The sequence below is a fragment of the Mauremys reevesii genome, linkage group 1 (assembly GCF_016161935.1).
Source record: "Mauremys reevesii isolate NIE-2019 linkage group 1, ASM1616193v1, whole genome shotgun sequence".
Classification (NCBI taxonomy): Eukaryota; Metazoa; Chordata; order Testudines; family Geoemydidae; genus Mauremys; species Mauremys reevesii.
In genome coordinates, this window is record NC_052623.1 from 303,033,971 (window position 1) to 303,051,334 (window position 17,364).

A 17,364-nucleotide genomic window follows, 5' to 3' on the forward strand; every position below is an offset into this window, starting at 1 on the left:
CCTAAAGGGAAGATTCACAAAGGACACGTAGGCTCAGTGTTGCAACACTTAACTAGGTGTCCTGGCGCCTGATGGAATCACACCACCACTACCAGCTGTGTTTTGTATGGAGCCCAATCTGGTATGCAAGGTGGCCTCTGAGCACTACCACTGCATCAGCGAGTTAGGCAGGGGAATGCCTCCTTTGTGAATCCTGACAGGGCTTAGGTGTTGAGTGTCAAAATTTGAGCATGGGCACTGCTGCCTACCAGCAAAAATTTAGGTGCCTAAGCAGAGGTTTTGAGGATCTAAATATTGGACTTATGCCCTGAAGCAGCAGTTAAGCACCTAAATCCCTTTTGTGGACCTAGCCTTAAGTGCCCATATGTTGATTTAAGATCCTGACTTTAGGTACCCACTTTGAAAAAGGAATGCTCAATTTTCAGTATTATATGCAGACATAGCTACACAACACAATTTGTAAAAATCTGAACATCTTAGATCACTTTATTCAGTAAAGAGAAAAGACATTTTGAAACATTCTTAATTGGACTGAGCAGATTTACACAAGAATTGAAATGTGTGGATTAAAAATTTGATATGTCAAAAGAAACATTGAAAAACAGGCAAGGAAATACATGGTTTACAGCTCTTGTTCATTTACTCGGATTATTTCTAACTCATCAGGGGAACTTGGCTTTTGTGTAAGCTTTCCATACAAAACTGTAGTTTACTTGCCAGAATTTCCTCTCTCCACCAGCACCAGGCATACCTGCTGTGTTTTCAGTGTGACAGCACTGCTAATGATTAACAGTCACCTTTACAAATTTGCATAATATCGATCCCGGTTCTGAAAGTTTCTGTAAGCATACTTGGCATCTGATTTACTGTGTGGGACTCTTCCGAATGGTTCATGATCATTGAAACAGGAGTCAAAAACTCCATCCACAGCTTTTTCTGCTGTTTCTTTGCTAACTTTTCTAACAGCCAAAATGGAGCGAATGGCTCTGTCTCGTACACAGGTCTAAGAGAAATGGGGGAAAAAAATTGTAGTTACGATTGAGGATTTAAGGTCAAGTTATAAACTGTTTTTCCCCCCACCAGCTATCAGCTCCCTACCTGGGCTCTCAGCTCCCTGCGCTCTTGGCTCACCACTAGGAGCTCAGGGAGCCCCATGGCTCTCAGCTCCCCAGCGGGAGCCTCCCACTCACTCCAGCTTTCCAGATGGAACCATGAAATTGACAAGAATGACAGCCAACACCTCAAATACAGGGGTGAGCTGATGGAGGTGGGTGGGGAGTTGGGGAGTGTGGGGCAGTCATATGGAGGCAACTTAGACAAACAGATGTAGGGATGGCTTGAAGGGGAAGCTAAGAGAGGCAGAGAAGAAAAGGACTGAAGATGAGGGAGCTGGAGGGAAAAATGTGGGTTTGGGGGAGTGGGAGGGGAAAGTCAGATATGAATGGGTGGATGGGTAGGTGGGCAATATAAAAAGTTATACAAAAGATTAAAATGATTTCCAGTCATCTACTCGTTTTCCTGTGGTAAGATTGTGGCTAGGAATTTAATAGGAGGTGGTGTATTGCTTGATGGACTACAATAATAAAGTCCAAAGCCATACTGTACTGTTCCTTAACATAAGTCAGCATTATCTACAAGGCACAGTCTTCTTTACCTGATGGTGCTGTTTTAATCCAAATTTAAATCTGGTCATTTCATTTATGAGTGAGCAGTCTCCACTGAGATTAGCAGCTCGAATCTATCATGAAAACAAAAGACCACAGAAAATAAATGGAAAAGTCAGAGCATTACAGTAATTCATAATATAATGAAGTAGTTTCCAGTATTTTTCTCGTGGATTCTCCCTCATTGTGCTGAACTGGGGAAGACTGAACTCTTCTTTGCCCTCTTGGTGTTAGCTATGCCAGGGCATGGTTCATTGACCACCATCTTTTCCCCTGATTTTGTTCTCTCCTGTACTTTTTTGCTTTTTTCTTTTCATAGTAACCCCCCCACCACCACTAAATTCTATACAAGGCTACATATTGTTCTGGACGGAATATCCACTGGTGACTCCGGGGGGCCAAGTCAAACATGCTCTTGCAGCTGAAATGAGTGATCAGGGAGTAGAAGAAAAAATTAGATCTGTGAGGCACTGCTTAAACTTGAAAACCCTGTGAGATGCTCGTGTTGCCATCTGCATTAGGGGCTGCTGTAAGAGCACGGAAGGCAGGCAAGTGGCTTTCAAAGAACCACCTGCTGCATCTTCCACAGTAGCAGGAACACAGCTGCATTAAGAGAAGTACAGACGTAGAGTCATGCACATTTCTCTAGCCCTCAATGTTCTCTTCCTCTTCCTTGCACTTTCTCTCCCTCCTCCAGACTAGTCTGGGACTTCCCTGGTATAGCCTACCTTCTGTGATGGGAAACGATGCTCTAGTAGTTTAAATTAAAAAAAAAAAAAAAATTATGGAAATCAAGTGTAGAAAAAAAAAAACAAATCATTGTTTCACAAGAGGAAAAAGCTAGTATTTGTAATGGTGAATTTAAAAAAAGATTGAAAGGGCAAAAGTTGTTTGGACACAAAAAATGGGCCAAAAAGTACAAACAAGCAATTCCCAAAAAAGCATGAGCCCAATCTTATGTTAAATCTTGTATGAGATACAATTTTATGTACTTTTATAAAATCCGACCTTTTTGTAGCAAATACATTACAGCAGATCACTGAAACGAATCTGCAGTTTTTACAATGAAACCTGTAAGTTTCTGCTATCAACTCCAGATATCATTCTTTACATTTCTTGGAAAGTATTCCTAAACGTTTTAAGCTAAAATGACACAGACACCATTTAACTCTATATATTTACATTATCTTTATTGGCATAGAATAATTTTTTTTGTTACGGTGAGGAAATTTTCTACTTTTTCAAAATTACAAAGATGACATTTACATGGAAATATACTTCACATAATTCTAGTTCATATTCCAAAATGAACTATTAGTAACCTGTGTAAGTAGCTTAGTTTCGTTTCATAATCTATCAAGTTCTCCGTGCTACACAAGCAACTATGTGCCACTCAATAATGATCTGGTAATAACTACTCTCCAGGAAAGGATTAGAGTGTCATGAACAGAGGTTTATGATTATTAAGGCTACAGTCAATGAAATAATATGTAAATATTTTTACAGGAAGAGTCACTTTTGTTAATAACCTTACTTTTGAACTCTAATATACTACTATGAAGATTATGCAAAATATCAATATTTGTAGAAAAAGGAACTTTATAAATACTGTACTATCATCTATACACTTTTATTCTGTAGCTATTGAAACGTGATAATGCTCACTTAATTACGTATCAGAAGCAGATAAATACGTATTATGTATTACATTTGTTTGTTAAACTCCAAAACATAGTATTTCAACTTGTACTTTGAACAAATCTGGTCTCTAGAATGAACAAACAAAAGAACAAAAAAGGGATGAAGAAAGGTGTTATACTGAAGAAAGGTGTTAAACAGAATGTTTGGCTTAGCACCAAAACCTCTAATAACCACCAGTAAGTAACACTCAGACTCAAGAAAGAAGTGTACTCATGTGTGACAAGCACATTGACTTACCTCTGAACAGGCTAAATGTTTGACATTGCTGAACCAGTCAACATGTGCACGACAGTGATCAAAAGCATGAATCAGTTCATGTGTAACTACTCGGTTCATATGGGATTGTTGATGAATATTGTTCTGGCATAGAACAATCTGTAGAACAAAAATATAGGAAGTCTTTAACTTTCTTCTAAAGGAATTTTCATTGCAAGAGTATACTAGCTTTGAACAGTATTACTGGCTTTCAATTTCTCCTTATCTGTTGGAATTATTTATGCAGGCAACCACTACAACACTAACTTAACCATAATTTCTTTATTAAATTCAAAGGTCAAATGGTATTTATACAATTGCTCTAAACATGCCTAAAAGCCTAACTAATAAGACCTATACTATATCCCCATAGTAAAACAACAACAAAAAACATTTTACAAGCATTTGATCAAGATACTTACAAATGGCCTAAACCCAGGGGTTCTTAGAGCCATAATCATTGAATCATACACGCGTAGGACTGGAAGAGACCTCAGTAGGTTATCTAGTCCAGTCCCCTGTACTTAAAGCAAGACTAAGGCCTGGTCTACATTACGATTTTAAGTCAAATTTAGCAGCGTTACCTCGATTTAAGCCTGGACCCGTCCACACAACGAAGCCCTTTTTTCCCCGACTTAAAGGAATCTTTAACTCATATTTTCTTAAACAAATTTAAGCTAACCCTAATTCTTTCATTTTATATTTATCCTATAATCCCTCAAAGATCCCAGGCAGGTCATCTGCATCACTGAGGATCCCACTATTTTTCTCCATTAACCATCACTTCAACCTGTGGTGTACTAATATTAATGGTGTTATCTCCAAATAATAACTCTTACATACTGCTTTTCATTAGCAGAGCTCAAAGCACTTTACAAAGAAGCATCAGTATCTAAGCACAAGCATGAATCTACCAGATTTTAAGGTTAACTTTCTTTCGTGGATTTAAATAAAACTTCCAACACTATTTAAATATCTGATTCTGATTATAAATACATGTTCTTGCAATCTCCTTTTTCACTTTATAGGCTATTAAGACAGTCAAAAAATCAACGCCCACCTGTGATGTTGCAGAATCAAAACCTCCACTGACACACCCATCACAGTCTTCACAGGCAAAGTGACGATCTTTATAAACAGTGCTGAAAGGTCAAGAAGTATGAAGTTAGAGGCAAGTTTTAAATAAGATTGCTAAGGATCACTATAGAAGTCAATATAGAACACAGAAGTCAGAGGTTGACCTACCAGCCAGACTGCTTCATAGCATCAAGAAGAAGTTGAGCATATGGACCTAGAAAAACAGTGCTGCAATCAATTTCTCTACACAAAGTTTTGTACAGCAAGTAAAGTTCAGTTATTTATTATACAAGATAAATTACAAAGTGAGATTTATGCAATTAATAATTATATGGTGATGAAGTAACACTGCATCTTAAACTAAGTGCATTGTGACTTTCTTTGAAAAAGCACTGGATGAAAAAGTCAATTTACAATTGTCCCAATTCAGATTAATAAAAAAAATGACATTCAAAGCCATACAATGCTCAATTCACTGCAGAGCACACAGATATTATTTAAATAGCAAATGCTTGTATAGAGGCCAGTACTTCTGAGTCCTGTACAGAACTTAGGTGGAGGTCTGGCCTGACATTATGCTAAAACTTTGGTCGACCTAGCTGTGGCCTCTCAGAGAGGTGGATTTACTACAACAATGAGAAAAGTCCCTTTCCGATACTGTAGTAAGTGTCTATACTACAGAGCTGTAGCACTTGTGGTGTACACCCAGCTTCAGTGTATAATAACGGAGCCTAAGTGTAGAGTTAGCATATGCTCTCAATCTACAGAAAAAGGCCTTCTGGGTAAAAAGAACATATAGCAGCCACTTCTGGAAGGTTATTTTCTTAATTTACTTAGCCAGAATTAGTGCAGATATGGAAGATGAACAAGGAATGTTACATAGCCAGACAAAAGCCCAAGAACAATGAAGAAGCTTTTAAGAGGTTATCACTTTAACAGAAACATCGAGTTACTCACAATTACACCAATTCCTACATCTTTACAGATGCCAAAAAACTCCAAATGTCCCCCCATCTCCGCCCACTGCACTGCCAAGATCAGTACAGTAAAAGCTCTTTTATCAAGCACTTCACAAGCCAGCCAGCTCTATAAACCAGCATTTCTGATCTGCACTGAAAGTCCAATTTATAGTGCAGTTGGTGTGGGGCCAGCAGGGGGCTGGGGTACGGAAGGGACTGTGGGGCAGAGGAAGTTTGGGGCAGGGAGTTGGGGCGCAGGGTGCCGGATGGGGGCACTCACCTCTGGCGGTTCCCCGCAAGCAGTTCCCCACTCCAGCTGTTGCTGGCGGAAGCACGGCCAGATGGCTCTGCAGGCACGCTGCCTCTGTCCCCCATCCCCGAGTGCTAACTCTGTGGCTTCCAGCCCATTGGCCGGGAACTGTGGCCAATGGGAGCTGCGGGGGGCAGCGCCTGCAGACAGAGGCAGTGTGGCACATGCCTGCTTGCAGAGCTGCCTAGCTGCGCCTCCGCCAGGAGCAGCAGGGACGGAGAGCCACTGGCAGTGAACGCCCCCCACACCCGGCACACCGAGGCCTGGCTGCCCCCACCCCAGAGTCCGCACGCCAGCCAGAACCCTCACCCCCTCCTGCACCCCAACCCCAATTTTGTGAGCATTCATGGCCCGCCATACAATTTCCATACCCAGATGTGGTCCTTGGGCTTCAAAGTTTGCCCACTGATCTTAGCACTTCATCATTTACCTTAGTTATTGTGCAGATGCTTGTCACGGTGATATTTAAATGTATATTTTAATAACAAATACTCATTGAAAATAAGTATACGTACTTGCTAAGTAGTTTTAGCAATGACGTCTGTGTTTCTAGTATTGCAGTTGCTATGTTTTGTTAGCACAGTAAATGAAGCTGCAAAATAAATGATGTTTAAATGACCTCACTCTGTAAAGAAGCAATTGATACTTATGCACACCAGGCGGGGTCGCCTGGAAGCTGAAGACTCTGCCTCCATCCCACACCAGTCTCAGGTTAGGACAAGTCAGCAAATAAGAACCACCTCACAGATCAGTAAGTGCTACTGGCTACAGTTCGCTACCCCTGTCCCGGGGCGATTAGGCCAGAGAGCAGTTTAATATCGGTAACTGCTACGGGCAGCAAATTACACCCGGCCCCGGCGGAGAAGCTCTGCGCCCCCGGCCTGGCGGGCCCCTGGAACCCCGCGCTCAGAGCCGACCCCGCCGCGGCCACAGGGCCCGGGCGCCCCCCGCGGTGCCTACTTGTGTCCAGGGCGATCTTCAGCATCAGCTGGCACTTGTGGTTGAAGGTGAAGAGGCTGGTGGACAGGAAGCTGCGCTGCGGCTTGGCCTCGCTGCGCCGCTCCGGGAAGAGCCGGTAACCGAAATCCTCCCCCTCGGCCACCTCCTGCGGTGGCGGCCGCGGCTCGCTCCGGTCCATGGGCTCGGTTTCCCGGGCGCTCACAGGCCGGCTCGAGACATGCCCCCGGCAGCGACCGTTCCCGGGCAGAGGTCAACCCCCGCCCCGCCCCGCCCCGCCAATCACAGGGCCGGCTGCGCACCACGTGCTGCGAGCCGAGGGGCGGCGCTGTCGGCCATGACACCAGAGGTAACGGTCGCTTGGGGTGAGTGGTCGCGGAGCGGGGCTGCGCGGGCGGCAGCTGGGCCAAGGCCCCGTCACTAGGCGCGCGGGTGACTCTGTTTGCGGCGCTAGCGGCGGCAGGAGGAGGCGGCACCCGGCGCAAGGTGGGGTCTGGAGGGCGCGAGGCGGCCGTTTCAACCTGGCCGGGGGCGGGGCGGCTGGGTCCCTGGGCTCCTTGCGGGGGGCGCCTGTCGGGGCATGAGCCCGAGCAGCCACGTTTGCTGGGGGCACGTGAGGCGCCAGGCCCCTGGCCTGCCCCTTTTCCCGCCCTCGTCAGGGCAGCGGCTGAGCCCCTCGGGGCACCAGCGGGCTGTGCGCGGCGCTGCTGGCCAGTCTGTAGGTGGGGAACTGAGGCAGGGAGAGAGTAAGGCCTGGGGTCAACAAAGGCACTTCAGCGTTGCAACGCCGAGCGCCCTAGGAACAGCACTGGGGGCCACCGAGCCAGGTGCCTAGACGCCGCAGCGATGTATGGGAGAGTTAGGCACCTGAAACTGTGATCTACACCAGTGGTTCTCAACCAGGGGTACGCGGAGGTCTTCGGGGGGAGGGAAATCAACTCATCTAGAGATTTGTCTAGTTTTACAAGAGGCTACATAAAAAGCACTAGCGATGTAACTACAAATTAATACTTGTTTATACTGCTCTCTATACTGTACACTAAAGTGTAAGTATAAATTTTATATTCCAGTTGATTTATTTTATAATTAGATAAAAATGAGAAAGTCAGCAATTTTTCACTAACAATGAGCTGTGACTGTTTTGTATTTTTCTGTCTGATTTTGTAAGCAAGTAGTTCTTAAATGAGTTGAAAGTTGGGTTATGCAAGACAAATCAGACTCCTGAATGGGGTACACAGTTGTTTGGAAAAGGTTGAGAGTCACTGAGCTACAGAGCCAGCATGCTAGGAAAGCAAAACCTGCCTGAAATAGCCAGTGGGGTGTGTCCCCTAAGCTTAGTTGCTCTCACAGGGGTAGGTGCCTCAGTTTGGGCAGTGAGGAGGCACCTGTCTCAGCTAGTGATCTGTAGCCAAGAACCCATCTTTTGAAGTAATCAGATGAGTGCTCTTAGTCTTCTCTGTTGAAGCTGCTCCACTTTGAATCAATGCTTAAATAGCCATTGGGCCACAGAGAAAATGGACAGACTCTATAAACTGGTAGGGCACCCCAGGAGATCTTGGGTCCAGCCTCCCTGCTCCAATGATTATTTAAGTATTTATCCAAAGCTGAGCAGCTACCACTGTAGAGATTGAGGGTGCCTCATGTGACCTGATGTGCCTATGGTAGCCAGCACTGAAAATGCCAAAGTTAGGGCAGGCTGCGAAAAGGAGAGCAGATGCTCTCAAAAATGGTGGCGAACTCTGATGTTAGACTCACCAACCAAACTGTTCTGATTCCCCACACTGGTTAACAAGAAACTGGGGGGAATTATACAGTTCCCTTTATTGTATTCCAGTAAGGAATTATTTAAAGGAGTTATTTAAAAACTCTGCTCACTATACAAAATGTTCTTCTGAACCCCAAAGGGCCAGTCACATTACCAGGCCAATATTAGTTTGGATCTTATCCAAAATACCACGTTGCCAGGCAATCTTTCAGTATCTAAAACTAAAGGTTTATTAGAAAAGAACAAGAAGAGAGTTGCTAAATGGTCCAAGTAGTCAGATACATACATAAGACTTCAAAGTCCTTATATCAGGTCTTTAGCAATATTGGTGAAATTGCTGGCTTGAAAGTCCCTCTGGAATTAGGGATGTAAAATATTAAACGATAAACCAATAAGTATTAGTCTGACTGTTAACCCTCCATCATTCACCCATCTGCTTCCAATCAGCTGGTAGAAGTTCTTGCTGGGGGCCGGGGCCTGCATTCAGATCTCAAGCAGGTTCTTCTGCAGCAGAGATGCCATTTGGGATGCTGGCAAGAGGTGGGTATGGCATCAGGAAGGGGCGGGCATCATGAGAGATCACTGGGAGCCCAGCCTCCTATTAAGGGGGCCACGTTGATATTAACGCTCTAGCCCAGCGGGGTCTTTGCCCCAGCAGTGAGGAAGGTCCTGGTTTAGTTTTCAAAAACAGTCCCTCCAGCCCCACGGACCTCAGGGGAAATACTTGCACAGACCTAGGGGTGAGGACCCTTGTGGAAGGATACTGCTTGCTAGGCTAGGCCAGGAAACGCCTGGCAGCGCAGGTAAGCAGGACAAGGAAACTGCTGGTCTGGGGGCTTTGCAGGGCCGGCCAGCCTGGCAGGGGGAGTGCGTTTAGGCTGGGGAGGGGGGCAGGGGCTGCATGCCCCATTGGGGGGTAAAGTAGGCCCCGGCCTCCCCCCGTGCCACTGGAAGGGGTTCAGCTGCGGAGGCGGACGGTGTGCTGGTTGGTGCTTTGACTGATAATTGAAGGGAAAGGAAGCTGCTACTGGAATGGCATGGAGCATCTGTGGAGGCTGCATCAGGACAAACTAGATTCCTGGGGCTCCTCTCCCTTTTCCTGGTTAGTGAGGATGCAAGGAGCGTGCTGTGCCCCCTCAACTGCCCAAAGCTCTCCTGGCTAGGCCTGTTGTGTCCTGCACCCTCCTCCTCCCCCCCCGCCGCCCTTCCCCATCTGTCCGGGGCAAGCGGAAGGGGAGACACGTCTTCCTAGGCATTGTGAGGGCCAAATTGGTTAACCGGTTAAATGGTTAACCAATATAATTTTTATAGTTTAAACAGGTACTTTTTAAAATGATATTTACATCCCTATCTGGAACTCATCCAAAGCTTGGCTGGGTTATTCAGTCCTTTGTTCAGAACTTCAGTTTGCAAAGAATTTACTCCAGAGGTAAGAAGCAGGATTGAAGATAAAATGCAGCTGCCTTTTATATCCTTTGGCTTGCATACTGCATCACACCTCACATCAAAATATCCCATTGCTTAGTGATTAGAGCATCTTCCTGAGATGTCAGATCCTTCCTCCCAATCTGGCAGAGCGAGGAATTGAACCTGGATCATTCACATCTCAGGTGACCACTGGACTAAATATTGTAAGAAAACTCCTCCTCCTAGCAGATTTTGAATGGGACCTGATCTGATGGGTACCCTCAGTCCACCTACTGGATTGGGCTCTGCACACAAGATAGGCAGATGAATGCCTATCTTTTCGCAGTTTGTGCACCATTAGGCATCTAGATGCCGAGAGTGAGGCAGCAGTGTAAGTTCCCAGAGGTGGAAATTTAGATGCAGAGGGAACCTGTAAACTTAGGCACCACGTGCGCTTAGTCGCCAGTGGGGTTTGGTGGGAGTTTTGTGGATCATGGTGGAGTTTAAAACTGGGTTTTAGGTGCCTAAAGCTGAATTTTAAGTGCACTCAAGTACCTTTGTGGATCAAGGTGTAAGTGACTTGCCCAAGATTGCACAGGAAGTCTGTGGCAGAGCTATGAATTGAATCTAGGTCTCCTGACTAGATAAGAGGGAGGGGGAGGAGTTATTTTAATTAAGTGCCTATGTGGACACAAGAACAAATGGATATAAACTGGCCATCAACAAGTTTAGGCAAAGGCAGTTAGGCAAAGGTTTCTAACCATCAGAGAAGTGAAGTTCTGGAACAGCTCAGGGGAGCAGTGGGGACTTCTATGACAGAACAGCCTACAATGGCATGTGGCCCTTGGGGATTTTTGCTACTGGCAGTTGGCCAATGGCTGGAGATAGGACACTAGATGGGGTGGGTTCTGAATTAATACAGATAATTCTTTCCCGGGTATCTGCCTGGTGGGTCTTGCCCATATGATCAGGGTCTAACTCAGGGGTTGGCATCCTTTCAGAAGTGGTGTGCCGAGTCTTCATTTAGTCACTCTAATTTAACGTTTCGCGTGCCAGTAATACATTTTAACATTTTTAGAAGGTCTCTTTCTATAAGTCTATAATATATAACTAAACTATTGTTGTATGTAAAGTAAATAAGGTTTTTAAAATGTTTAAGAAGCTTCATTTAATATTAAATTAAAATGCAGAGCCCCTCGGACCGGTGGCCAGGACCCAGGCAGTGAGTGTCACTGAAAATCAGTCCACATGCTGCCTTTGGCAGGCATGCCATAGGTTGCCTACCCTTGCTTTAAAGCATGATTTGAGGATTTCAGTAACTCAGCCAAAGGGTGGGTGGGGGGGGGGTCTGTTTCAGTGGGTGGGTGAGGTTCTGTGGCCTGCAATGTGCAGGAGGTCAGAATTATCATCATGATGATCCTGTCTGACCTTAAAGCCTGTGACACTCCCAGTCTAGTGACTGGTCCACCACAGAGCATCCTTTCCTCCCCACTTCCCTTATGTAGGTAACTGTATACATTAATTTTAGCAGCATGTCTTTTCAGCACATGCCTGAGGAATAAGAAGCCAAAATATCATACTTTGTTCAGAAAGGATCCTTACTGTGTTCACCTGGTTAAAGGCTTCCCTAATTAATATCTCTTATTGTCCTCTGCAGGTTGAGATGTATGAATAGAGACTTTAATATGCAAAGGAATTCCAAGTTTTTTGCTTAGGCCCCTATCCTCCAAACTCTTAAACATGCTAGTACACTTTACAGGGTTCTAAATTAACAGGATCAATGCTGGAAAGGGACCTGAGCATTGGTGTGCTCAGCTCAATGAAGACCTCTGCCCATTTGCAAAAAAACAAACAAGATGTTAGGAAGCATAAGGAACAGGCTATAGAATAGCAAGAACAAGAGAAACAGAAGGGTGCCAAATTTCAGTACTAAGATATTTTTTTTCGCACAACACATAATTAGATTATGGACCTCATTGACACAGGATGTCACTTAGGCCAAGAAATTAGCAGGATTCAAAGATATTTAAACAGATAGCAAGACTATCCAGAGTTTATAATAGTTAATGGTTACCAAAAAATAAGAAGGGATATAAAACTTCATTTTTATAGGTTTAAAACAATTTTTACAGATTAGGATGAGAGCTTCATGGAAGACAGATTATCCCATATCTGTCTATTGCTGGGTTTCTTGAAGTTCCTCTGAAGCATCTGGTGCCAGTCACTTTGGAGACAGGATACGAGACCATGGGCTAATCCAATGCTGCAATTCCTATGTTCCACTGAGTTCTAAATTCATTGTAACAATTTAGGAAAATGACCTTGGCATCATTCAGGATAGCTCAAGAAGAGCATCTGTTCAGTGTGCAGCAGTGGTCAAAAAAAAAGCAAGCAAAAAGTTACACTGTATAAAGAATGTGCGTTAATGATCATGAAAATATCTTTGTTTTAGGTAAGACTATCTAATGTTAAATTCTTGTCATCCTGCCTCAGAACAGATATAACAGAAATAGGAGTCTAGGACTCTGAAAACTTGAAGGTGTGGAAAGAGTAAAGAGATTAGTAGTATCTAATTGAGAAAGTATAAAAATAACAGGGGACATAATGTTAATATACAAAATAGTGACTGGAATCAGAGACAGTGAATTGGATATTTCTATTTACCTTCTGTCACAATGCAGGACCAAAGGGCATATACAATTAAATGTAAAGAAAACAGAATTAAAACTGATAAAAATAAATACTTTTTTACATAGCAGTTGAACAATAATCAACTATTTGTTTTGCATCACCACAAACTGAGACCTGGAATTTAAGAAGGTTCAAAAATATTGAACATCCACAGTGATGTTGGATAGGGTAAACAATATTTATTTTTTCTGTAAGTGATAAAACCACATTTCAGGGCATAAACCAGCTACTAACTGACAAGGGTGTAGTGGCAGTGGTGGGCAACCTGTGGTCCATCAGGGTAATATGATTGCGGGTTGCAAGACATTTTGTTGATGTTGACCATCCGCAGGCATGGCCCCCAGCAGTTACCAGTGGCTGCGGTTCACCTCTGGGAGCCTCCCCCTTCCTGGTAGTTAAAATGAAAGTACATATTTAAACCTTCCTAAAAATATTAAATTGATCAAATTTCCTTCCCGTACACAGACACGAGGTAGCATCCATAGAATGAGTACATTTTATAGTTGCAGATTTTTTGTTAAATGTTAACTTTAAAAAGCCAATTTCCTTGTTTTTCTTCACACAAGATGGTGTGACTGATGTTTTAAAAAATTATTGAAGGCACCTTTCCTTTAATACAAGATCACATAGTTGTCACCTTCTGGATACATCCTTGACTTGCTCCTTAAAGACGCAATACACCGTATCCATAATAATGAAAAACATGACTTGTTTCTTTCTTTTGAAATGTTATGGTATGTCAGAAAAGTTATAACTTTGTTTTCATTTTAATAACTTGTTCTCTTCTCGTCTCCTTACTTTTTCTCACAGTGCCTTGCTCATACTGGTGGGAAGATTCAGTCATGCATGCAAAGTAGTTTAGTCGAGTTCAGACATGATTTTTTTTTTCTCATTTTACTGAAACTAGTTTTCTTCAATAAATGCTTTTGATTCTCATCAAAAACCTATTTTTCCCCAAATTCAACAGGTAACAATGACTTCACCAAATAAAGCACTAGAACTACAGCTGCAAATGAAGCAAAATGCTGAAGAGCTGCATGATTTTGTGAGAGAATTAGAAAGCTGGGAAAAAGATGTTAAGCAGATGGATTCTGAATTGAGGCAACAGAGTGGTGTCCCAGAAGAGGTAAATTCAAGAGTCCAGTCTCAATATTAACACAGCTATTTATAAAAAATGATAGTATTTGTTTAATAATTTATCATTTAGTTTTGTTTTTCTTTGCACAGATTAATATTCAAAGTGATTCTCATTTTAATTGTCATGGGACACATTACTGCTGCTCCTCAAATATATTTCATAAAGACTAAGGATCATTATCTCCTAACCCCCTCACCCCCCCTTATTTTTTTTTTTTTTACCAGCAACGTGTATGATCAAAGTACATGCAGTGCTACCCTGCTGTATGTTTAAAGTATTTCTTTATGCTGGGCCAAATCCTCTTTGATGTACTCTTCTGAGAAGTCCTATTGGTATCACAGGGCTCCCTGCATTAAGTAAAAACTCCCTGCTTCAGTATAAAACTGTAAAAATTTAACCACCACTAAAATATGTGGAGGTATATGGTTTATTTCGGTGCAGAATAACTTTGTGTGGAATCCTGGCTCCATTGAAATAAATGACATAACTCCCACTGATGTCAGTGAGGACAGAGTTTCACCCTCTGCACTAACATGGATAATTAATATTGGTATGAAACACACCACTGGCTTTTAAAATGTTTAATGTTTCAGAGGAAAGAAAATACATGGAGATTTACAGAATCAGCACTTTTCCCAGTCAAACATGCATATACAGTGTTTAGGGTTTTTTTTGTTCCTCTTTCCTTTTTATCCAAAATATTATACATCTATTTGTCTGAAATTCAAATCTAAAAATGAACTGAATCTTGTTTTACATAGTCACAAAGAGGTTCAACCCTGGTAAACATCTTAATGTGTGTATTTTTGATATTGCATTTGAACGCATCTTGTTAGATTTATATTATCCATAAGGAAAATCTTTGTCAGTTTGTGGAGCAGCATCAGCATGAACATTATTTGAGTGGAGCTGCAAAGCTGGGTGACAAACAGTTTTCTTCAAAATGTTTTGGATTCAGGGAAACCTAATCTAAAACTAAACTTGAATCTATCTTACTTCAGAATTGTGACACTGTAAAGTCTTTCATATACATTTATTTACAAAGATTTTCATTTTTCAAAATACTTTGAGTATTAAAGTTTACAGATTCACTTAGAACAGGGGTGGCCAACCTGTGGCTCCGGAGCCACATCTGGCTCTTCAGAAGTTAATATGCGGCTCCTTGTATAGGCATTGACTCCAGGGCTGGAGCTACAGGTGCCAACTTTCCAATGTGCTGGGGGGTGCTCATTGCTCAACCCCTGGCTCTGCCACAGACCCTGTCCCCACTTCAACCCTTCCCTCCCCTATACCTGTTATGCCCTCGCTCCTCCCACTACCCCCCAGAGCCTCCTGCACACCATGAAACAGCTGATAGGGAGGGAGGGAGAGGTGTTGATCGGCGGGGCTGCCAGTGGGCGGGAGGCACTGGGAATCGGGCTTAGGGGGAGCTGATGCGGGGGCTGCTGACGTATTAGTGTGTCTCTTTGGCAACGTACATTGGTAAATTCTCCGGCTCAGGTTGGCCACCCTTGTCTTAGAAGATAAAGCTAGTCATGTGCTGATAGTAACAAAAGCTGTACTACCTTAAATCTGCCTTCATCTTTAAGAAATGCAGTTTTCAATCATTCTTTGTTTTTAAAAAAAAGTATTTTACTGTAAACATTATCCTATCTTAACTGAAAAAAAAAATCTCATAGCTCTTTCTCTGTTAACTTATTAAGTTAAAACTATACTGAAATAACGGTTTGTTCTACCTAGAATTTACCACCAATTCGAAATGAGGCTTATAGGAAAAAGAAGAAGAGCACAGCTAAAGTACCTTCTAAGAAAACCACCGAGGAAAACAAAAAAAACAAGATAAAATCTTATGACTATGAAGCATGGGGAAAGCTTGATGTGGTACGTTATTCCAGGCATATGGTATGCTTAACTCATGTGTCATGCATAATTGATACTATTGCTTAATATTGTATTGCATTAGTGCCTAGAGGCCTGCTAGGTTGGTTCCCAGTTGCACTAGGTATTGTAAAAACAGAAAATAACACTCCCTTCCCCAAACAGCTTACATTTTGGTCCTTGAAAAGATGTGAAATAGGATACTATAATTTATTTAAAATACATTAGGTGTGAATTATTCCACAATGAATACGCCCTGCTCTGGCTCATATGCTAAATTTTTGTCTTTAAGAAAAAATGGTTTTAAAAATAGTGTCTCTTATTTTACATTAAAAAAAAAAAATTCTACACGAAGTAGTTCAGAATAGGAGAAGAGCATGTGAGGTAAATATTTAACATATATGTTGTAACTTTTTATGGTTAAAGGTGGTGTGTGTGTGTGTGTGTGTGTGTGTATATATATATATATATATATATACACACACACATATATAGTGTGTATATATATATAAAAATAACATTTTTGGCATCCCAGTTTATTACTAGTATGTGTGAATAACCTTTGTGATGAATATGTTTTTAAAACAAAATATTTGGAAAATAGTTTCTTGAAGTACCTGCCAAACCCTGAGTTCATGAGCTCATGCTGCTTGTGCTGCTATTAACATTGTAAGCATCCAGACCAATGCAAGAAGTGTATTGAATTAAGCTGTTGTGTAAAGGCTGCATATAATCTGTTAATTATTTGGAATCAAACACATTTAACCTGTGAAAGTTTTGGAGCTGAAGTCTTACTAGTGTAGTGTCTCTTAAGTAGGTTCCTGAAGTGAAAGCAGCATGGTGTTTAATAGGCATGGAAACCTGCAGGATATGAATAGGATGCCTCTGATGAATTTTAGTCTCAGGTTTCTCATTGGATATGTCTGACTAATGCTACACAGTTAGGTTTACACAAGGAGTAACAGCTTACAGAAGCTGGAGATTTGAGGATGGCTATTTTTAAAAATTTACTTTGAGTAACATTTTTTAATGTTTCTGTAGCTTTGAGGTAGATATTTGCTATGTTTTAAAAATAACTGATTAACTTTCTTATGATGGGAGTCCCGTATTTAAGGTCTTTTTTTAAACTTTAATCTGATCAGAAAAATAAAATACTCAATAGAATAAGTATTAAGATACTAAGCTCATCCCACTTTTATTTACATTCAGAAAAGGGCAGAATCTGTGAGGTTTAGCATGTTATCAGCAATTAAAATGTTTGAATAAGCATTGGGTGTGGAGTGGGCTTTTGGGATGACAAATATTTCCCTGTAAGAGTGAACTTTTTCTTTGCTGTATAGTGGGTTTAGCGTGGCTGTATGTATACTAAATGAGACATGGTAAGTGTAGAGAGACATCTTGTTCGTATATTAATAAATTTTTCCAAGTACAAAATTGTAAACTGAGATTCACTAAAACTAAGTGCAGTGAATACACTGAAATACTGTGAAACAAATCACGATTTCATAATCAAAACTGTGTGTGAAAGCTTTCCATTTAATTATGACTTACTGTGCCACTTA

General features: G+C 42.1%; 2 protein-coding genes across 9 annotated transcripts in view; one reads left to right on the plus strand and one right to left on the minus strand.

The window, feature by feature from the left end:
- Window positions 1-456: 456 nt before the first annotated feature.
- ATP23 (ATP23 metallopeptidase and ATP synthase assembly factor homolog) lies at window positions 457-7,184 on the minus strand. Of its 2 annotated transcripts, XM_039504342.1 has the most exons (7): window positions 6,927-7,066; window positions 6,482-6,558; window positions 4,866-4,911; window positions 4,681-4,762; window positions 3,603-3,740; window positions 1,655-1,738; window positions 457-1,003 (listed from the first exon to the last, which is right to left on the minus strand). In XM_039504342.1, exons 3-7 carry the CDS (start codon window positions 4,880-4,882, stop codon window positions 800-802), a joined length of 525 nt encoding a protein of 174 aa, XP_039360276.1. In that variant the 5' UTR covers window positions 4,883-4,911; window positions 6,482-6,558; window positions 6,927-7,066; the 3' UTR covers window positions 457-799. The 2 variants fall into 2 exon arrangements, with proteins under 2 accessions (XP_039360276.1, XP_039360275.1); XM_039504341.1 differs by lacking the exon at window positions 6,482-6,558 and having other exon boundaries at window positions 6,927-7,184.
- Window positions 7,185-7,208: 24 nt separating this feature from the next.
- Window positions 7,209-17,364, plus strand: part of RPAP3 (RNA polymerase II associated protein 3) — a 38,077-nt gene continuing 27,921 nt past the window's right edge. Inside the window, exons 1-3 of one of the 7 annotated variants that reach the window (XM_039504299.1) lie at window positions 7,209-7,288; window positions 13,754-13,912; window positions 15,665-15,805. In XM_039504299.1, the coding sequence (XP_039360233.1) occupies window positions 13,760-13,912; window positions 15,665-15,805 (294 nt within the window). In that variant the 5' untranslated portion in view covers window positions 7,209-7,288; window positions 13,754-13,759. Of the gene's footprint in view, window positions 7,410-7,574; window positions 7,970-13,750; window positions 13,913-15,664; window positions 15,806-17,364 lie in introns of those variants that run through there. The other 6 variants (XM_039504316.1, XM_039504287.1, XM_039504292.1 and 3 more) reach the window with 6 other exon arrangements.

Bases quoted from the DNA above. Each gene is read 5' to 3' on its own strand.
- ATP23 (XM_039504341.1), bottom strand. From the start codon at position 7,104: ATGGACCGGAGCGAGCCGCGGCCGCCACCGCAGGAGGTGGCCGAGGGG. The intron at 4,912-6,926 runs GTAGGCACCGCG...CTGTTTTTCTAG, and splicing joins GAAGATCGCCCTGGACACAA to GTCCATATGCTCAACTTCTT. The intron at 3,741-4,680 runs GTGGGCGTTGAT...TTTGTTCTACAG, and splicing joins TTGATTCTGCAACATCACAG to ATTGTTCTATGCCAGAACAA.